Genomic DNA, 22,635 nt, shown 5'->3' with positions numbered 1-22,635 from the left:
GTCAGCTCTTTTTTTTTTTTCAGTGTGAAGGAAATTATCTATTACAAGGTACATAAAACAATAAGTGAACATATAATGAAAAAGGGAGCCTGAGGTGCAGAAAACTCAAAGTGCTATAACACAAATAAATGTTTACAGGTCTCAGTGAAGGTAGGATTTTCTCTCACTGATTTGGTAGTCTTGTCTAAGATTCCTTCTCGTTGTGATGTTCTTCATTAAGTCCTCTATTTCCAATTTAATTGTTTTGAAATTATTCCAACCATGATGCATCTCTGATGCTTCTCTTCTGGTGAGAAAGGTTATTTTGACAAATGGCCTCTGTGTAGGCATACCCTATACCCTGCAAAGGAAACAGCACTCTGCCACTTGCCCTAAGAGCATTATTCATTTTGCTGCATATGCTTGTGAAGCCTTGAAGTTGTTTTATCAGCATGTGGTCATCATTTCATAGAGTTATTCTTCTTACTTCTTTTAAGTGTAAGAGCAATAAAGGGTAAATAGCTTCTCCTGGTTAAAAAAACTTCTCCTCTCAAGGCATTTGTTTTACTGAAGGCTGAGGGAAAAATCATTACGGGCAATGTTCACCCCTGCCCTCCCCCCCCATCTTAATGCAACCTGAGGCGATGTTTTTACCATATAGTTTTGTCTTCTGCTTTAAAAAACAGTAAACTGACTTTCCTGTAATAGAACTGGCATTTTATTTACTTTACATAGAAAAACACTGGGTTTAGTCTTGGAATGTTACATCAGTGCCAGATCTGAAAGTGTTCAGGCAAAGTAATTGTAGATGTGAGTTTGAAAACAGCATTTGGGGAAAGGAACCCGTCTTGGAACAGAAATTCAAAAAAGTCACTCTCAGTAGTGGCCTGAAAGGACTGTCAACAAGTATTTTTGTCCATGTAACTTCACTTTTGCCATTTGTAATTCTAGTTCAAGAGGGTGTGGTGGAAAATGCAAGAGACTGCAGGTTGTAGCAGCCTGTAATCAGCCTGTTTGTTTCTTCAATAAAATGTGTCCTCTGGTTTCTGAATATTATAACTTCTGAGAAGCTGGAAGCTTATATATGAAATGGATTTTTCTGCTTAGTTTTGGCACATGGAGCTTGCTTTTTATATCTTATATATTAAAACACTATTTGAATTATATCTCCAGCCAAAGAGATGCAGTATTTTAGTTTGGATTCTGCAACCTTGCACACATGGGATCTTGATTCAAGAGCTGGGATCAACTGTCATCATTCAAACATCACACCCTGATAAAGTGTTGTTTGTATGTGTATATAATGGAAGTCTTTTAATGTGATTTTTTTTCCCTCTAGAAAAACTTTTGAGGTTTGAAGGATATTCTCATAATCTGGGCCATGTTCCTGGAGCATGGACAAACTGGTAACATGACAAAATCCTCTTTGAGCAACTTCCTAGTGGAATTTTACAAGTCACCTGATAAAGTCACTTCCCTGCTAACAGTTCCCAGTGTTGCTAATCTGTAGTAAAACTGCACTGATTAGGCTGGTCTGCAGCCTCCTTAAGGCAGTCTGCTTTAATTCTTGGCCTGCTGAATACTGTAAAAGGTGTTTGCCCCATTCTGCAGCTCCTCTTGTGTTGGGCTGAATCAAGATTATAGGTTTAGAACAGCACTGCTTTGGGAACAGCATGCCTGCTTCCTCTCTCACCTCTGCTGAGGCTTGTCTCAAAGGAGAGGGGATACTGGTGTTTTTTTCTCAGTGGCAGAAGGCTGATGAAGAAATCTCAGATGACAAGCAGGTGTGATGCAATGGAAGCAAAAAACATTGCATCCTTTTTTATTCCTAGTAAAAGAAGATGCCTCTCTTTGCTTCATTGCTCCAGGAGCTGCTGCCAGTCACTGAGTGGCAGTGTTGCTGGGGAAGGGGGAAAAGACTTAAAATGCGAGAGTCAAGTGACAGCTTGTCAAGACTAGAAGCTGGTTTTCAGCATATTACCAACTTATTTATTTTGTTGTTGTTGTTGTCCTCATTCCTGTCCAGGAATCTCTGATATGCCCTGTTCCAGCATTGAACAAGTGAGTGGGCTAAGTGCATAACTGAATTTCCTGGCAGTACCTTCAGCATAGCCCCTAAGGACCCTTTTCACAGATGTGTGCTTCAGATTTAAAATAATTTTGAGCCCTTTCTGGAGACAGTAACGTGAGCAGAAATATATCTGTCTGTGAAGTTGTGGAGTGTGGTTGGGTGACTCTTCTGTGGTGGAGTGGCTGGCCTCTGGCACCAGCATGTCTGAAGCAGAAAGCTGTTGTGGTTGCTTCTGTGACAGGGATCTCTGCTGTGGCTGTCAGCCCTTCCCTACAGAACCTCCTGGCAGTGCTCTTGTGGCCTGTGCTTGGGATTGTTTGCTCCCTGTGTAAACTGAAAGAGGTTAATGATAGGGGAAATTCTGATGTGGAGTTGTTTGTGTGGTGGGTGGGTGGTGACTGCTGTGTGCCAAACCCCTTTGATACATATATTGGTGTGGCATTGCAAAAAAAGAGAAAGCTTCAGGGATCTGATTCTGCTGGGAGTGGGTGGCTATTGAAACTCTATTGTAAATGCATTTTAGATTCTGATCAGCTTTAACAGATATCCTCTTAATTTACTTTTCAAGGCAGTAATCCTTATATCGTACTCTGTTAGAAGGAAGGTGCTTTTTTTGTGATGGGATATATTTAAGGTATCAAGGTGAGCTTAATATTGGTACTGGGGTAACCAGACTTACCACTAAAGTGTGCAAATGACACTCAGTGACTGTCACCAGAATACATTCTTAAAAATCTTCATAAAATACTTTTCTGTTAGATGTGACAGTTTTGAGGGTGTGCTTAACACAGGCAAGGCTCTTGATGGAGACAATTTTGAACATGGGTGTGAGATGAAGTTTAAAGGATTGACTGAAGATAGAGCTGCTGTCAAAACTAACCTTATTTTTGAAAAGAATTGCCCATTTTTCCTACTCTTCCTCCAATTATTTCTTCCAAATGTTCTAGAAATTTTCCAAATGTGTCCTCAATACTCACTCAGATGACTGTGGTAGCTTGGTAGTGTCTGCACAGTTAAGTAATAAAGCACTGATTATAACTTCAGAATTTTGGAGAATCACCCTGTCATACAACACCTAGGGACTCTTTCCAAAGGTGAACTCAGCAGAAATGTTCATTTTATGAGTTCTCTGCTCCTTTTTTTTTTACAAAATCCTTTCTATATCATTTGCACTACTTCATGATAAAAGTCTGAACATCTGTAAATGGAAAAACAATATGTTAAAGAGGTGTGGCTTACAGGCAAGGCAAGAGCACGATATGTTTGTATGTGCTCTGCATTCTGTCCTGACCACTGAACTTTGTGTCTAGCTGAAGTGTCTTAAGCTGACCAACACGCTTTCTGACTCAAGCTGAATTTTTTTTGAAAGTTTACTTAGGATTGGGGATGCCACAAATAACAACTTTATCTAAATTTAAGGCTTAAGGATATGACAAGATCCTGTCAGATCATCACCTTTTGTAACATGATTCTGAGGTTCTTGTCAAGATACTGAGGTTATCCTTAAGCCTCCATGAATTCAAATTAGTCCAGTAGTAAGCAAGTGCAACTAATAAGTAAACACATCCTACAATTCTTGTGGAACAGATTTTAAAAACATGAAAAAAACCCCTAAACTCTCTTTGTGGCATATTAATTCTATTTTTAGGTCATATGCTTGTGTCAACAAGTAGCTTGCTTATAATGTGAGCAAATCTTTTTAATCTGAAAATAATGGTACCCTTTAGTGATAAAAAATAATTTAATTGATTGATTTATTGATTGATTGGTTGATTTATTGTAAGAGACTAAGAATTAGATGGCTTGAACTCTTTTGCTGAAAATACAAAGTAAGACATCTTTGCAACCCCTCTTGTCAAGCAGGATCTGCTCTCACTCACTGCTCAGATGTATGGTTATAAGAGAAGTACAAATTAATTGTTATTAATTGAAGCTCAAGCCTTTTTTTATACTAGTTCTGAAATAATTCACTTGCCTCTAGTGGTTTACTAAGGACTTCTGATTAACTTTTAGTGGGCTGACATTTTAGTAGGTATAACTACTGTTTTTATCTTAATCTGATGAGATAACTGGGATTAAGGAAGAGATTTTACTGGTCTTGGTAATAGATGTGGCATTGGACTATACTGGGAAATGGGCTGATATCTTTTATCCACAGTGTTGACTGATAATTTGTCTACCAGTAGCAGATAGATTATTTGACTGAATGATGCTTTTTTGGGACTGCTAGTGAAGCAGGGTAGATAGAGCTTATTTTGTATAGTAGAAGAGTGTGCTTAAGGGAAGAAGTAGACACTTACAATGCTTTTTAACCTCTAAATTGAGTACTTCATCAGTAAGCATGATTTTCCCTACAGTTTCCCTTGAGTTTTATGTTCCTAGAGGAGAAATAGGCATTAGCTTCATTATGACTTTACGCTGTTTCACTCTGAAAAGTGCAGTATAGGCTAACTGGCATTTTAACAGACCACTCACATCATATGTAAAGCTGTTACTGCATTTTCTCCTAATTGCAAACTTGGCAACTAAGCCTGCAATCTGAATCTTGATCTGGATGCCTAGTAGTTCTTTGATCACAAAGAGAAAAATGTAATGACAACTTGGTTAGCCTTTCTGTTAACTGGGGAGCTGGCATAGAATCAACTGTTGGCTTCTAATCCTCTTGTGGTGTGCTAGGAGCCATGGAAGCTGTGGAAAACCATGGCTGCAGTCTGATTTCTCCACAGTTCCTTTCAAGGTAAACAACAATCTAAATCTAATTCCTAACAGTGAAACAGGCCCACAGAGTGCAAGCAGTTTGATATTACTGCTAAGGCCTGCTTGTAGTAAACCTTGAGAATTCAACTAGCATTGTAAAAATTCCCATTTGTCTCAAAAACAGCTGCTGGGGTTACAAGATTACGATATATTGGTGAACATGGGTGGCTTAAAAACTTTTTTCCCTGCCAAGACCTAGAACTAACTGTCTTTCTGATAATGGAACTCTGTTTCTTTGTTTGTGGCTGGGGAATGCCCGGGAATAGCTTTAATACTGATGTTGCTCTTAGTTCCTCAAAAGATGGGACTGAGAGGCTAAATACTTCTTTTGAAGAGACAAGTAAGCCAAGCTTCAAGGTGAGAAGAGAAGGCAAAAGTTGTTTGGAAGTCAGCTGCTGTGAATATCTGTCTGTTCCTACCATACAAGCCCCATCAGGTAGGTCATTTGTAAAGGAAGTACTGTGTAAATTGAGAGCACACTTATACCTCTGCTAGCAAGCACAGTTATCTCCCAAAGTCTAGAATGTCTGTTGAGCTGGTGCAGTTAAGGCACACTAACTTTCATAGGCAACAAGCAGCGGTGGGAGCAAAGTGCTTGACGTTCACTTCTAGCCAAAATGACAGCTGCATGGGCCATGGGTGATATTTAGTGAGTCTAGAGCTATGACAAGTCCACGCCTCTGTCTCTATCTGCTTGTGTTATGTAGTCAGTCATAGATCTGAGAGTCCAACAAGCAGGTAAGTAGGCTGAGACAGCTGAGAGGCCTGTGATCCTGCTCACTTCTGCAGTGGAGCTGAGCTTGATCTGGTCTGAGCTGACTTGGAAAGGTCTCCTACCACACCCTAGTTTCAGTGGCTGAATACAAAGGGAAAAGGGGTGAGCAGTGTCCGAGGTGAAAAGGTTGAATCAAACAGGGCAAGGACGTTGAATACTTGTCCTGTGACTCAGTACCTTCCCACTAGAGAACCTCCCTTGGCATATGTTGTCATATGCCCTGAAGCACTGGCTGTGGTCAGAGCTCTGCTACCCTGCAGGCTGTACAAATAGCTGAAAAGCCAGTCCCTCGTCCTAAGAGGTGTCTGTTCTGAGAAGGCAAATAACAAGTGGGAAAGAAGGTGAAAGGGAGATGCAGTCATCTGTGTAAAAAGTTCTTGCCTTCCATATTTCCACTGTTCCTGCTGGCTGTATTCATAAACTGTCTGAGCAATGAGGAGTTGGCACATACCTGAGCAATTTATTTGCTTGAGGACAGTGAAGCTACTATTGTGTTCCTACTCCAACTTAAAAGACCTGCAGCATAAGAGAAGTGCATATTTTGGCTCTTAAAGACACATGGAGTTATAAGCAAGAGGGAGGGACAAATTTTAAATAGTACAGTAATTCTATGGACTGTTGAATCTTGGCATTAAAACTGGCAGTGGTGACCTCAACTCCTGGCAGCCTCAACTGTATGTAGGTGATTTGAGACAAGTTATTTACATGCCTGGAGGGACTAACTTTTGACAGCGTTTTCAAAAAGAAGTTTAAGTTCAAATTATAATTTAGCTGATGCATTCAAATTAGGCTTTTTATTTCTGGCCATACAAAGATGGAATAGTTGAGTGACAGGTAAGGACGGTCTATCTTAGTGGTAAGGGACTGGCTCCGTGTTGTTTCTCTGCTGTGAATGTTTGTCTGTATTTGATAGTGAAATCTGCAACCTATAATTGAAGGATTGTCAACATAGTTACTTGATTGCACTAGAAGTTCTGTTTCCTAAACTCCTGAGAAATGTAAAACTGTCATGAACCTCTTTGGGATTGGACTAGATGATCTTTAAAGGTCCCTTTCAACACAAACCATTCATGGTTGTCCACCAGGCCTGTGGAAGATAGTACTGTCCCACAGCAATGAGGATTGTGTTTAGCCTGAAAGCCTCAGTAACTGGAGTTGTTTTGGTTTCTCCCTTAGGCTCTGTTATTAGCTTGTTTTGCTTAAGGAAAGGGCATAAATGAAGTGGGAAGGTAAAGCTTGACTTGACTTTTTTTGTTTAAGCACTGTCTAAATCTGTGTAGTAACTTTCCCGGTCTGCAGGTTAGTCTCCAGGCCATGTATAAGCATATGCCTAATATGATATATGCCTAACAGGGAAAGAAAACAAGTTTTCAAATTGGACACAGCAACTCCTTATTCTGTTCAAGTGTGCTTCATAAAAGCAGGGTGACCCTGAAGCCTGAAATCAAATTATTAAAAATTTGTCTCCCAGTATTTAAAATGGCTGCAGTTCACATGATGGATATATGTAGATTAATAAATGGCAGAAACTTATTTTGTTGTTACTTCCATGGGATGATGTCTTCCTTTGTAACTCATTGTATTCATATAAGGATTTGTGTAACTTATGGAAAAAATGGTATCATGCTTCCAGACCACATTTGGAGTGTGTGTGTAAAAGCAGTGTCACATGAAAACCCTGAAGAGGCATCTTCTGAGCCCCGAAGTAGCCATGCTCTTAGTTTTGGTACAGACTACTTAAGCTGTTCTGCTAGCTTATCTTAGTTTTAATCTTGGAAAACTGGCCTTTGAAGGCAGGAAGTCAAGATCTGCAGTTACTGGAGACTTCTCCAGAGCTGTCTCTGCTTGAGTGTTTCTCATAGTGAAGCTTTTTATATTTAAAGAGTTACCCTCAGAGCATCGGTTGAAGGAAGAAGGCTGAGGCTGTCCCCTGTCCAGATCATTGTCATCCTTCATAAATAAATAAGGAAAGTAACAGGTAAAAAGATGGAATTAGCATGCTGAGACAGCATGTAAAAAATTCAACAAGCAAAACACAACCCAGCTCTTCAAAACAAACAACTCTGACTTTTATTCTGTTCACATAGGTAAATACATTTTGTGTGTATATCTAATTTATCCATTTTTGTCCTCCTCAGGCATTTACCAGAAAAAGTCAAAGATGATGTTCAGCTAAAGAATATGAGTGGGCAGTGGTTTTATGAAGCGAAGTCAAAGAGGCACAGAGATAAGATACACGGAGCAGACATTATTAGGGCTTCCATGCGCCGGAAGCCTGCCACTGTTGGTAAGCATTTGGCTTGTATTTTGTTTTGGAAAGGCTGGTTCTTACTTAGCTAACCTCCAACACTTCTCTGTGAAATCCAAGAAGAATATTGGTATCCCTACAAGCAGAAAGTGATGCAAAAAAAAGAGACTTCCCATGTAATTTACAACATAAGCTTTCCTCTCCCAAAATGCTGTATATTAAAAGCTCTCTGCACTTCTAGACTCATTCTCATTTCCATTTCTGAGGCCCTGTGAGCTACTTAGGAACATGCAAAGAATCAGAGATTGAGGAGATTGCTCTTTAACATGGATTTGCAAGATTTTGGGTGCTTAGTTTGAGACCTTGGAGGCTTAATGGTAGGCACCACAAGCTAGAGATAGTGGTTATAAGTAACTGAAATATATGTGCTGGAAACTCTGGCAGCTAGAACTGGCATCCTGTGTCCACATGAACTTTAAATACACCCAGCATGCCCACATCATGGTGAGTGCCCTGGTCACCATGAACTTTATCCCTGAGAGAGAGAGTGAACAGTCAATCTATAGTCACCAAAACATATACAATATGTTGTTTACAGGATTTTATAGACCTCCATTATAAATCTCTTAGCATCTGACTTCTTAATCTAAAGAGTCCTGGTCTATTTTATCATTCTTTGTACAGAAAGTGATTTTTTTTTCTTTGAAAAATTGACCTCCATCCCCTCCTAATCTCCTCTAATTCTACTAAGTCCTTTTGATTTAGAAGGACAAGGCTTACGTTATGCTTACCAGATTGTACTGATATTTGTGTTATTTAGTTTTATAGGTTCTATTGAGGGATTTTGCTACATGCTAGGGAAGCAAGTAAGATACTTCTCTCAATACTGTGGCTGGACTACAGCTTACTGCTTTCTATAGGTTTTATAACTAGAAGTTAGCCTTGTTTTCAGAGAGGAGTTTGAATAATATCAGTTTAGTCAGTTTGAAGTTAGTGCTTTGAGTTTTTAAGTTAACATGAGAATGCCTGAAACAGAAAAGAATGCAAAAAAAAAATTATCATTGGTTAGTGTGGTATGTTTGTGATTTTGGCTGGTTTTGGACTTGAAGGTCATGGAAATCAGCTATAAAATTCTAGCTGAATTTCACAGTAACTTATAGCTTAAAGGAAACTACTTAAATCCATAATACATTAAAGACAGGTTAATTAATCCCAATCTTATTACTTGAACAAAGAGGAATATTGGTACATTAGGAACTCTGTGCGATTGCTTGGTTTAAATGACTCATGAGATGGCAAGATATTTTTGCTTACATTTACAGATAGCAAAAGTGAGAATAAAAATCTTGCTTATTTTTGTACATCAAGAAGTTCTTCTCTTCTAAACTTTTGGAGAAGAGCAAAAAGCAGTAGAGGAAATAATGTAATGTTTTTACTTTGAAAGTGGCTGTCAGAATAGGATTCTGTCCCACCCTGAAAAGAAATGCAAATGTATTTGTATTTGTTGAATGAGGTGGAGCTTTTTGTTTGGTTGGTTGGTTTATACCTAACTTTTTAACTTCTTGTGGTAATACTGTCCATAAAGGATTAACCTTCTGCTTAAGTGAGTTATGACCAACTTCTAGTTTACTGCTGTAGGAAGGGAATAATTGACTTGACTAACTGTACTTCAGCACATTTTCAGTTTTCCATGGTTTAATAATTTTTGTTTCCTCAGGACACTGAGGCTGAATTTTTTATATCTATCTAGTGCAAGAACTGCAGGATCAACAGATATATCTGAAATAGTAGAGTGAAGTATTCAGAATAGTATTTGAGTATTCTAGTAGCATTAAAAAAATATTCTTCAGAAGGCACAAGATCTGCATCTGAAAACAATTCCAATATAACAGACTTTACAATAGCTGTAGGACTACACGCAGATACTTGTACTTGCTTCTTAAGAAATCCTGTATGAACATATGGGAGACAACAATATTCTCATTTCATGTTTTAGCTGAAGTGAGTCAGAACAAAATGAGCAAAGCAAAGACCAGCTGGGTGAGCAATGTTAATAAAGAAGTCTTTGTGCCACCAGATTTACACGGCATTGTAGAACATCAAGAAGAACAACAACAACAATTGAAAATTAGTTCAAGGTAAGCTGTCTGTTTAATTGCTCCTAGTATGTATATATCTGGACTAGTGAAACTTGTGAGCTGTAAGTTCCACCCAAAATATTGTACTTATCTCTTATTTCAAAGGTTATTAAATGTTCCCTGAGAATTGTCCAAGAAATCTCTGCATGTGAAAGGCACATAGTCATGCATTGTTAATTGTTCTATGTTCAAATGCAGAACAATCTTCAGCTTGCCTTTTCCCAGAAAAAGTTGTGAATGGAGTATAGAATGGTCCCACAGAATCACAGAATATGCTGAATTGGAAGGGACCCACAAAGATCATTGAGTCCAACTCCTGGCCCTGCACAGGATCATCCCCAAGAGTCACACCCTGTGCCCGAGAGCATTGTACAAACATTTCTTGAACTCTGTCAGGCTTGGTGCTGTGACCACACGTGTTCTCATGTCACAGTTTAGTTTGGTTCCTTGAAGTGAGGCTAGGATTTTCTTGTTAAAATGGCTGGCCATGATCAGTCCTCTGCAGTTAGTAATAGGGGAACAACAACCTTTGCATCTCTTAATTCAATTACTTAATGAGACAAGACTATTGATTCAGCCTGAATTTTAAATTTGGATCATAGCATTATTTAGGTTAGAAAAGAACTGTAAGATCATCAAGTCCAACCATTTACTCAGCATTGCCAAGTCCACCACTAAACCATGTCCCCAAGTGCCACATCCACACATGCTTTGAACACTTCATATCACGTGAAGAATCAGAGACTAAGAAAATGTTGTTTAGAATTTTCCAGTTTTTTGGGTACAATAGTTTAAGACCTCCGAGACTTCTTAAGAGGACCAAACATATTTCAGGTGGAAAGAGATAGAATATTTAGATATTTGCAGAAAAATGAGTCAGATTCTACCAAGAAAAGTAAATGTCTTTCTGGAATGGAGAAGCTTCCTTTCAGAGCTTCTCCATATGAGATAAGATAGTCAGCTTGGATATGCCTGAGTTACTATAGTTGTAAAGAGGGCTAGATGATAAGTAGTTTCTGAACTACGAAGGATTTGACATTAAATCAGTATATTTCAAGTCTGTAAACATCCCAAACAGCTTTATTTTGTTTTGAAATAGCCTGAGTTGATATCTGAGACAGACTTGTCTGTCTCAGACTTTAAAATACCTATGTGTAATCCACTGGCTGTGTGAAAAGCCTTTCAAAAGCCTGCATTTGAGAAGGAAAGTGCTGAAAGACCTAGGGTGACAGCAGGTGGAAGTGAAATGTCTTTATGTGGTCAGATTCCTCAACACCATTGAGGAAACAAGAACCAGGGTGTAACCCAGATAACTATTGTTTGTGCTTTTAGAGAACAGAGTGAGGTAAGAGCCAGAGTTACTTCTTATCGGACTGTTTTACTTGGGATTGTGCCATTGATCAGCTCTGTAACCTTTCACTTTCTTGTCTGTCTTCTAAGTCCTTCTCTGTACTTCATCTGTTTTTTCTTTGCAGTAAGGCTTGTCTCCTACTATGCATTTGTACAGTACCTAGTAGCAATTGAGTCTTTCACTTCCATGGTCTGCAAACTGGGCATGCGCATTCGCAATGAATGACACCAAAGGTTGGTGTAAGTCTTAACAACTCTGGTTTGTGTTACTGGTCTTTCTTACCCTTTATGACTTTCAGAGGTGTTTGTCTTGACCCTATTGTGCTGAAAAAGGTCAAATAAACTGCTTTGTTATAGACATCCCAAAAAATGAAGCTGTACAGTAAGGATGATAAAGGTTGCTTATCACAAGAAAGAGCTCTGTTTTCCCTCTCAACCCAAGCTGACAGAGTTAGTTGTTACTAAATGTAGTATGGCTTTTACCTTCAGGAGATTACTATTAAGTTATTTCTTTATGAACAGCACAAGACATGCTGCTGTTTAATATTGCGTGTCATCTTGCACATCAGGAAGAAATGATGATAGTTTGAAAGAAGTACAGCCTTGTAATGCTATTCTTGTCATTACAACTCCACACAAATTATGTGTGATTGATAAGGTGGAATAGATTTCATGAATTGCCAGGACAGCCTCTTCAAAAATACATAACAAGGTTTAAGAATATGTAGACAATTTTTTGAAATATGACCAACTTGAGAGTGGTCTTCAGCTTGAGGTGATTTGATGACTTATTTCAGGTCACAGCCATGCAAAGCTTGATAATTATTGTCCGGGACTCTCTCCTGCCTTTTGCTCCAAATTGTACTGCATGCCTTGTTCATGTGTACTCGTACTTCCACCAATAGCTCAAGATCTTCTCTCTAAAGCAAGTTCACACAGTCCAGTGATTTATGAGGCAATTGGAAGTGTACCTTGGAATTGGTCTATCATATGCAGGCTGGATGCTTACTTGCATTTACTTTGCATAAATACTTGATTAGATGCCTTGGATCATTTGCTTTTAAAATGTCAAAAGCTGAAGCAAGTGAATGTGGCACGACTGTGCAATTCATTGCTTGTGATTTCAGTGTGGCCTTAATTCACTATGACTGAGGTTAGTCTACACAATATTGCATGCAAAAAATTGCAGGAGGCACCATGCATTTTTAAAATACTCTTCCTTTCTGTTCTCTTGATACTGGACTTTGAAAGAAACTGGTCTGTCATGGCTGTGGGCCTGTCTCTAATGGCAGCAGGAATTAAGGGGAAAGAGAAAAGTGGGAAAACAACCCCAGCAGTTGGAGCAGGAAGGAAAAGTCTACAAACATGTAATTTGACTGTAAATATAGTGGAGCCACAAGGAATTAATTGGCTCTTCCTCTTACAATGCAATAGTCTTAACATAGCTAGAATTAAGAGGATCAAACGTAGTATCATTCTGGAGCTCGGAATTGCATAAAGGGAGTTCACAGCTTCTGGTGTCCAAAACCTACCCGTGATTCAAGCAGTTGGACTTTTAAAACATTTTAAAGTGCTGCTTTAAGGATAAGGTTGTGGGAATTTTGGGGTTTATGGTTTGGGATTTTTTTTCTTTTCTTACCTTTTTCCTCTAAGAGTGTGTTTTGGGCCAGGACTGGCTTCCAGTCTTTGCATTAAACTACACAACTTCTAACCTGAGGATTGGGGCCAGAAGTTATATGATAACAAATTATTCAGACTACTTTTGTTCTGGATCCTGTTCTTAAACCAAAACAATTCTTACTGAGTGCAAAGAAAGTTCAGTTCTGGTAGACCTGTTTGTAGATTGCTAAGGATGAAATCCAGCCCTGGGGCCAGCTCAATTGCTGTTGAATTAGGGTGCTGCTATACTGGGTGGAACAGAAATCAGATCACAACTATATTCTTAAAATCAGCATAGTGATCTTTATCCCCACACCCCAAATACCTGAATTCCATAATGAATATGAGTTATTTCTATGAGTTATTTCTTTCTTGAGTGTTATATCACTGTGATAATTTTCTTGCATACCAGAACCTTTACAGGGCAGGTATGTGAAGTGTCTTTGAAGGTGTAACCTCGAACAGAATGAATTTTTGAAGGGTGACTCAGACTGTCAATATTGCCTCTGTTGAGTGATGCTATATGTCTATATGCTGAATCTCAAAAAACGGGGGGTATCTTTCAAATTAAGATTTGGATGTTGTTTTCTTCCCTAATCTAGAAAGTATTCTTAGCTTACACTGAACAGGTGACAGTTGTGGGTCCTAGAATTCTGCAAGGTGAAAACTTGCACAAAAGACCTAATTCTTAAAATCCATGTATTTACAATGCATGCAAATCTGCAACTCCTTTCTCCAGCTTCGCTCCTGCCTTTGCCTTGTTGCCTCTTGGTTGCTCTCCAATCTGTGTGGGGTTTGGGCCTTCATTGTGGTTCTTGGTGCTTTGTTTTGCTGAATTGAAGTGTGGAATTTTTTTAATCTGTGTGTATTTATCAGTTTGCCCTTATACACTCTTAGATTAGCCTTGTGAATGCAGCATATCTTGGAACTGTTTGTTCAGTTTTCTCATCTGTATGGATTGTGGGTAAACTCATTTTCAGACCCTTTGTATGTTGGTTAATATCAATATTTTCTACACAAAATTAAGATCCTGAATGTGCTTGTTATATGAAGACCATATTTAAATCCACATCTAACTTTCATGTTCAAAAAACAAATGCTTTTTCATATCTGAAATGTTTAGATAAACTCAAATTGTAAAAATCTGATTGGAAAAAAACCTTGCATCGTTCTGCAAATAGATGAAATAATTCTTGGTATAATGTCTGTTCTAGCTGTTTTAATTTTGCCATATCTGGACTATACATACTATCACAAGTAATAACTTCACTTATGTTATCAAACTATAAATTTTATAGATCTTAATTGAAAGAATTTCTTATAAGCTGAGTGGATGTGTTGTCATCTGTGCCATGTTACATCTTTGCTGTAGTGGTGATGGGATTCCTCTGTTTTTTCTGATCTGGACACTTTGCAAAACTTTTTTTAAATCACATTTGGACACTTTCCTCCTCTTTGATTTCAGTCCTAGAAGGACAAATGTGGGACAAGGATAGAGATGGCAGCAGTGTTATTGTTTGAAGAGTAGCTATATTGACACAAATCTTGCTCAAACATCTAAAACATATCAAAAAACATGGCTTCTCTCATGCCATGTAGAAGTTGGATTGAATTCTCTAACAAAAAAAGAAATTTTTGCAAGGAAACAAAATAGCAAGAATATCTCCTTTGCTATAGAAAGGAAAAGTTTTACTTCTAAACCTGATGACAACAGGCTAAATAGAAAACTTCAGGTGCCAAGAAGTTGTGTTTGAGAATGTATAAATCAAATGAACCTTTGTTTTGCTTTTTCATAAAGGCCTAAAGTAATGTCTGTTTTCTGAAATTGTTATATACTTTTCCTTTGCAGTTCTAAACCAATAACCTCTGTGTCAGACAACCCAGAGGAAAGGCCTATGAAGGCAGCAGTCTCATCAGTAAAGGTATGACTGATATTGAATATGGCAGAAATTATCTTCTACATTTTGTGTGGTTATTTGTTTCAGTGGTAAAGATAATTAAAGATTTGAGGAAGAAAGAAAATAAGTTTGAAAAAAGGAGTATTTTTTTTGTTTTGGAGGGACATAATGAAAGCCACTAAAAGCTCAGCACTGAAGTGCTGCTACATCTATAGTTGGTGCTCTTGACCTGGTTTCCAGCCTCTTCAGCTACTGAAAGTGATTGTCTTGCTGTGTTCCAATATCACAGAACTAGAGATAAAATTATTTAACTTACAACAACTTGGGATTTTCAAGTGTCTTTGAGTGGTAGCTTATCTCTGTTGTTGGTGACTTCAGAAAGAACAAGTTGAGGCTATCACTGGCATTTCTGATAGTTCCTGATTCATATTGTTTAGGGTTTTTTTCATGTATTCAAATCAAGAGGTATGCTTTCAGACTCTTTGCTGACAGGTGAGTGAGGCAGAGGAAATCACTGCACTTGTGTTTGTTTTGTGAAGGCTGTACTGATATAACAATTTGACTACAATTATGACATTCATTCTGTTTTTAGCAAAGAAGAAATCCATTTAATTCCATTGCATCAGGTGATGATGGGGAATCAGAAAACAGACCAGCCATTGTACCTCAGCTATCAGAGAAGGGTAAATATGCTTATTTATTATATGTGAATTTCTTGTGGCTTATATGGAAATTATTTTTACTTTTGTTGTTTCTTTTTGAAAGATATCAAAACCTGTTTTGCCCTTAACTCCTTGGAGTTATCAACTAGTTTATTTCAAACTTCATCTAAAACATGTGAATATACTCAGGAAATGGCTGTTTACATGAATAAATATGTTTTGCTTCCTTTCTTTTATTCACAGTTCCAGTCAGTACTGAGAACTTCATCTCAGAGAGCTGTTTCTTCAGAATTGCTGTTAAGAGGACAGCAAAATTTCTTTGAATTTGGCATAGCTGCCTTTATGACCTTCTAGTCATTGCTATTAGCTGAACAGAAGCAGCCTAGCTCTCTTTGATCTTTATGTTTTTAATTTGATTTTTTAATTTTAATTTCAAATCCTCCCTTTACAGCAGTATTGTCTGCAAGCAAGTTGATGAGTGATGATTTATCACAATACAGTCATTTGAAGTTGTAATTTAGAGTCATATGTGGAAATTACTCTCTTGTCTTTGTTGCAAAGCTTGCAAACAGGAAAAAGGAAGACTTGCACAGTAGTAATAAAAAGCCCTTCATCTCCCTGCCAGGAGATTATTTCTGCATTTTATTTTGTTCCATGTAACCGTAGAAATAGCCTGTTTCCATTTTTGTAGATTGTTGTTTATGTTCTGACCCTGAAGACGTGTATATGTATTCAAAAGCTGCTCTTTCCTGCAAACTTTGTGCCTTGCAGGAATACTGTTAATGATAAATTTGGGGTGCTCTCTGTCTTTGGAATCATCAAATAGTTAAAATTTCTAGAATAAGAAATAACTGCAGGATTTAAATTTGCTGAAAGTTTCTATTACATACAAATCAAAATGAAAAATGGATTTAACATGTATATTAAATTTCTGCCTGTGTTTTTACTGCAGTTGCTTTTAATAAACTGGTATAATTACTGCATCCCAGACCTGCACTGTCATTTCTTTCTGTTTATGCAGGCGAATGTTGTGTAAACTCATGATTTCTTCTTTATATATGTCTTACAGAAATTTTCTCATTCTCAGAAGGGAGCCCACCTAAATCAAACTTACAGAATGATGAAATAAAGAAACATAAGAAGCCTTCTGTAGAACTTACTGATGAATCACAAAAGGGATTAGTTAACCGTCCTGTCCCAAAAGCTAGAAAATTAATTCACAAAGCAACAGATTCTGTATCACAAAGAGAAGACTTTGTTCCAAAACCAAACAAACAGTCTGAGAGGATTAATGGTGCTGGTACACCTCCCAGGGGCATTCTAAAGCGCAGTTCAAGTTCAAGTTCCACTGACTCAGAAGTTCGTGTTAGTCATATGTTAGACGTTCAGAAGAAGAATGGTCTTTCTACTGCAACTATTTTTGAAGGAGATTCTGAGAAGAACTCTCTTGTGGACGAAGCAGAAGACTGCACACAAATTTCAATGGAAAAACTAAAACAAGTGAGGTTTTCATCTAGCACAAGTAAAGAAAAGCTTCTGCAAAGCCCACAGCTACACCATGGTAAAGAAAGAGGAGAGCTTGATTTGTTAGAATCGGACAAAAAAAAGATTAGTGGAAATTATGCTATTCCATCTGATTCATTTGGGGATAAGCAAATTTCTGCTGTGAAGCCTTCAGAAACCTGTTCATCAGCTTTACAAATGAAAACAATAGACGGTTTACAAGAAGATACATCTGCATCCGGCCCTTGTGACAATAGTAATAGGTCAGTCTTCCTGGTTAATGAAAGCTTGCAGACAAAGACAGTTTTTCCTAAGAAACTTGAAACTCCACAGAAGACTTCCAGCAATATGCTGCCAAATAGCAATAATGAACTGAGTGTTGATGAGGCACGTGAAAATAAATCCAACCAGATCTTGAGCCATGAATCAAAGTCACACAAAAACTTTACTGGTAAGAGACTAATAGAACTGAAGAATGGAATGCAACAGCATATAGCATGTGTTCATTACTCTTTGGGTCACTTATACCTAACAACAGCTAGGAAACAGAAGTAGTAGGAATGTGCTAAGTACTGAAGAATTAAATCCTAAATCGTCTTTTTGTATTTTTATGCTGTAACATAATTAATATTTTTTTTAAGGTTCTTCTATTGGTAATGTCATCAGAGCCTTTATACGCACCTTTATTGTGAATGATGAAGTGATGACGTTTGGATGAAATTGCTTTTATAAGGCTTGGTAGATCTGTCTGCACAGGAACTGAAAATTTTAGTGTATTGCTGTCAGTTGTCCTTGGGAGTAATTCAGTTGTGACTTGAGGATTTGTTCATAGGACTAAACACAAATATGCTGGGTTGTTGTATTCTGTGTGTGTCTGATGCCCAGCACCTGTTCAATGTAGGCATTTCCTCTAGAGTGGGATTAAGTAATTTTATCTGCTCACACCCTTAAAAGCAATGATTCCAGTAGGATATATCGCTGCAGGAATTTTTTCCTCTCTATTGCCCATAGTATGGTTCTTTCCAAAAACACAAGGACAGAGAAATCTTTACTTCCTAACAGTTAAAAACAAAAAAATTTAAGAATTTTCTAAATAGATAAACGGTTTTAGAGTCACGTGTCTAATTCATAACTCTGATAAATTTGTTTACATTGTAGATGAACATCAACTTTCTGCTAAGACAGAAGCACGTGAGGTGTCAAATACCAATTCTATAAGTCTTCAACAAGGTAAGCCTGATCTTGTTGAGGAGAGAGATGCTAAAACTATTTTCAAGCTTGACAAACATGCTGATGAAGTCGTGAAAGTGGCTGATGAATCTGTATCAAAAATTTTAGACTGGTTTAAACGAAGTTCTGATACTGAAGATGGGGAACATGCATCAACTAGATCCCAAGGCAGGGAGTCCAAAGAGGAAGTGGACTTTTCAACCAGAACAGCAGTTCTTTCTACAGAACACAGTGGGCCTAGCATGCATGGAAAAACAGGAGTTACAGAAGAGTTACCATTTGGAAAGATTAAACAACAAAACAGTATTTCATCTACATCATTTACTTCAGAAGATGCACAGCTGATAAAGGAGAGGGTGAAGCCTAAGAAAGGGGAAGTGAATAAGGAGCAAAATGACAAATTGCTAACTGAATTTGATTGTACAGGAGCTGAAGAAAAAGAATGTGGTCAAGAAATCAAACAAAAAAATCAAAAATCAAATCTCTTGGAACATCAAGAACACAAGCTACAACCTCAGAAATATGAATCAGAGAAGGCAATACAAGAAAAAAGAAGAATAAGGGAGATCAGAGCATTCTGGGAAAGGGATAAAACTACACCCAATCATGGAGAGAAAGAAGTTAGTATCGATACTAGTGCATCAGGTGGCCGTGCATTGAAAGGTCTTGGAGAAAGTGACAAAATAGAACCAACTGCAGTAAACCTACCTAATAGGTTGCATGATCAGAGCAAGAATACATTAAGTCCTCAACTGAGTTGTATGAGCCAGGATTCAAGAAACAAACATCAACACTCTTTGGAGTTTGGACCCGGCCATGCAGTTAAAAAGCCAAAAGGAACACTTCCATCTGATGAAGTCCACGAATATACAGAATTGCCAAAAGCCAGTAACTTGCAGTCCAGAGTTGGTGTCACTTCAGCCTCCCCAAAAAGCAAAGATGAGAAAGAAACACTTAAAGGAATAGTTGCTGCTTGTTCCCAGCAGAAGCCCAGCTTTCAAGTTTTTTCTTTAAAAGAAAAAATGGATGAGAAGTCCAAGAATCAAATTTCAGATCCTTCACGGTTTCAGAGTTTGAGAAACTTCTGGGATGCTGGAGTTAAATTCCAGAGTAGAACTGACAGGGAAGATGTTTCTTTGCCAAATAATAATAGTTCAATAATCTATGAAAGTAAATCAAAGGAAGACAAAAAAGGTAGAGATAATGTGAGCAAGCAAGAGTTAAATCAGCAACAAACCCAAACATCTGAGAGAGAAAACCCACAGAAACAAGATTCTCTGGTATGCAAAAAGTCTCTAGGATCTCCTACCCTGGAAGGTCTGAATGTGACACACACACAAAATACAGACTCTGCCCAGCTGAACAGAAAACCAGTTATCTCAAAATCCCAGGAAAAGATGAGTCTTCCGGAGCAAGCAGTTAAAGAATATATAGGAAAAAGTATTGTTTCATCAAAATATCATCATGTTTCCTTGCAGTTGCTCCAGTCACCCAGTGATAAAAATGCTTTGAAGGAGACAGCAGTAGGTGATAGGCTATGTTTATCTACAGAAAAAGTGGAGAACAAGTCTAGTCCATTGCATATCAGTCTCCCTAAGGAGGAAGTTGCAGAGACTGTGGAGAAAGTTGTTCAACCTAAAGGTGAGCTTGATGTATTTAAATCAGTTCTAAAGAAGCTAGAAAAGGAAGCCTCTGAGATGTCATGTAGCTTAAACCTAAAAGAAAATGTTTTGAAAGGGACAACTTTTCACTCAAATCAGTGCAAGGTCTTTGAGAGAACAGTAGAAGAGAGCTATGATATTTCTCCTGCTGATCAAGAAGAAGAAATGGGCAAAAATACAGGAAAAGTGAATATGCCATCAACAGATGAGCATGAGAACAAAAAAAGCCTCAGAAAACTGTTTAGGGAATTTGAACCTTTGCATTTACAGCATCAGGCAGCAGACAAGGATGATACTCTTGAGGGCTCTGGTTTGCGGAACCTGCTCAGAGAAACCTTTGTATCTCAACCTTCTGAATATAGAAGAGTGGGAATGAAAACACACAATGACATGAATAGCATATCAGAAACTGATTGCAGCATAGAATCAACATGCCAAGAAGCTACTGGTCAGCCTGAAGAGGTCCATGAGACAACAGAGAAGTCTGTTGCCCCATCCAAGGTCAGTGGCTTAAGTTCTGTCTTACAGAAGCTGCTGAAGGAAGCTGCTGAAACATCACCTCCTAAACCAAAACACGCTGACAGCACAATATGGGGGATTGCTGAGGTGGAAGTTAAAAGCACAATATATGAGCATGATGGAGAGATGCTGCAGGAAATCACTGAGACCATAGAAAAGTCTGTTGCCCCATCCAAGGGCAGTGGCTTGAGTTCTGCTTTAGAGAAGCTGCAGAAGGAGGCCTCTGAAGCACCACCTCCTAAACCAAAACATGCTGACGACACAGTACAGAGAACTGCTGAGGTGGAAGCTAAGAGCACAGCCTATGAGCATGATGGAGAGGTGCTGCAGGAAGTCAGTGAGATGGTAGAAAAGTCTGTTGCCCCATCCAAGAATAGCGGCTTGAATCTTGCTTTAGAGAAGCTGCTAAAGGAGGCCTCTGAAACATCACCTCCTAAAGCAAAACTTGCTAACAGCATAGTACAGAGAACTGCTGGGGTGGGAGCTAAGGACATGACCTATAAAAATTATGGAGAGGTGCTGCAGGAAAGGGGTGAGACCACAGAAAGATCTGCACTGTCCAAGGCTGAATATAGAATGTCTGATGCTACTTTTCAGAAGCTACCAAAAGAGGTCTCTGAAACACCAGCTTCTGTGCCAGAAAATATGGATAAGGAAATGCAAGGTAAAATACAGACCAGTCTAAGTATGCATGTTCCACATCAACAAGACAGAGATCATCCTCCAGAAATACAAGAAACAGTAGAAAAAACTTCTGTTTCAAATATCACAAAATTCAGTGAATTCAGTTGTTTTTTAGCAAAACTTGTTCAAAAACCAGCTACAGTTTCATGTCCAATATCCAAAGAGTTACATAAGCATGAAAAGTTTGGAGATCCTGCATTTCCCTCAGAAAAAGAGACTCTATTCACAACTATGTCGCAGCCATATAATGTTCTAACTAGCTATCATACACAAATAAAGTTAGCTGTCAAAGGGGAAGCTCTAGAACAAAATGTCAAAGCTTCAGTAAATGATCTTGCAGTAAGTGAAATTGAAGCTTTTGATCTTAAAAGAAATGAAATTATTAATAAAATAGAAGAGAGAAACATGGTTTCAGTTGATCTTACTCCCTTGGAAGGCAAGACAAATATGATTGCAATCAAGCCATTTCAGATAAATGAAAAAGGAAGGAGAGACGAAAGCACATCCTTGGAGGCCTCTGAACAGAATTCAGAATTTCAAGCACTGTTGAATTTCAGAAGAGCAAGCACACCACTTAAGGATGATAGTAACTCCCCCCAGCCAAAAGAACCTCTGCTCTGCCTAATGTCTCAGCATGAGGATAATGATGAAGAGGAAGGGGACAGTTTAAATTTGGGATCAAAGTTTTCAGATGAAAATTCTGATTCCCAGTCTGGAACCAGAAGTTCAACTCGTGAGCTGTTTAATTTTTAAAATTCATGGTGCTGAGTGGTTAAACATGGATACAATATTTTTTTGATAGCCAACTTGAAATACGTTAACAGAAAGTTTGTGTGATACTTATTTCTTAATTGAATGCTGTGGGTATTTGTTTGGGAAGGATGGGAAGAACTAATTAAGTTCTGTAGTTGAAAGGTGTTTCATAGACACATACTACATTTGGCAAAGCCTTTTTGGTAAGGGGAGTTTAGCAGCATGAATCAATTCAGTCTTCGTGATTTACTCTTTTCTTCCTCCCCCATGACATCACCTTCAAATTTGTTGATTTGTAACAGCCAATCTATTAATTCCTTTAAATATAGTGGATTAAAAGAGAAAAAAAATATCAGTGACTGTTTGAGTACATTCTTTAGTTTGACCAGCTAGTCTTCAAAGATAAATGCTCATCAGTAGAATGGCTGGATATAAGGACAATACCAATACTCTGTGCTATTTCATTTAGCATTGCTGCTTGTTGCACTGGAAAGTGAACATATAAAGGAAGAGATGTGTTTACTAGGATTCACATTTATTTGTTTGAATGGCAGCTCTAGTCAATGTTTAGTGTGTGACAATCATCAAAGAGCTGAAGATAGAGGAGATAATTTAACCTTTTTAGTCTCGTACTGAGGGACTGGGAATGTTTTCTTCAGCTGGAGAATCTGAGAAATATGTGAAGTTCCCAGGGCCTGACAACTTACACTTTAGCCTGTTTTGAAAGTGAGATTCCAAAGGAAGTCAG

The 22,635-nt window shown here is 38.2% G+C and overlaps 1 protein-coding gene across 9 annotated transcripts in view; it reads left to right on the top strand.

Moving 5' to 3' along the window:
- SYTL2 (synaptotagmin like 2) overlaps positions 1-22,635 on the top strand; it is a 50,277-nt gene that overhangs the window by 15,032 nt on the left and 12,610 nt on the right. For 5 of the 9 annotated variants that reach the window (XM_027677503.1, XM_027677504.1, XM_027677507.1 and 2 more), the window contains 6 exons: positions 7,721-7,869; positions 9,827-9,968; positions 14,827-14,899; positions 15,468-15,558; positions 16,607-17,491; positions 18,199-21,867. In XM_027677503.1, the coding sequence (XP_027533304.1) occupies positions 7,721-7,869; positions 9,827-9,968; positions 14,827-14,899; positions 15,468-15,558; positions 16,607-17,491; positions 18,199-21,867 (5,009 nt within the window). Of the gene's footprint in view, positions 1-6,288; positions 6,417-7,720; positions 7,870-9,826; positions 9,969-14,826; positions 14,900-15,467; positions 15,559-16,606; positions 17,492-18,198; positions 21,868-22,635 lie in introns of those variants that run through there. The other 4 variants (XM_027677509.1, XM_027677508.1, XM_027677506.1 and 1 more) reach the window with 4 other exon arrangements.

Source organism: Neopelma chrysocephalum, unplaced genomic scaffold (genome assembly GCF_003984885.1).
Source record: "Neopelma chrysocephalum unplaced genomic scaffold, ASM398488v2 Primary Assembly neopelma1_43, whole genome shotgun sequence".
NCBI classification, from domain to species: domain Eukaryota; kingdom Metazoa; phylum Chordata; class Aves; order Passeriformes; family Pipridae; genus Neopelma; species Neopelma chrysocephalum.
Note: the sequence above shows the minus strand (reverse complement) of the source record. Positions and strands in the feature narration are given on the sequence as shown.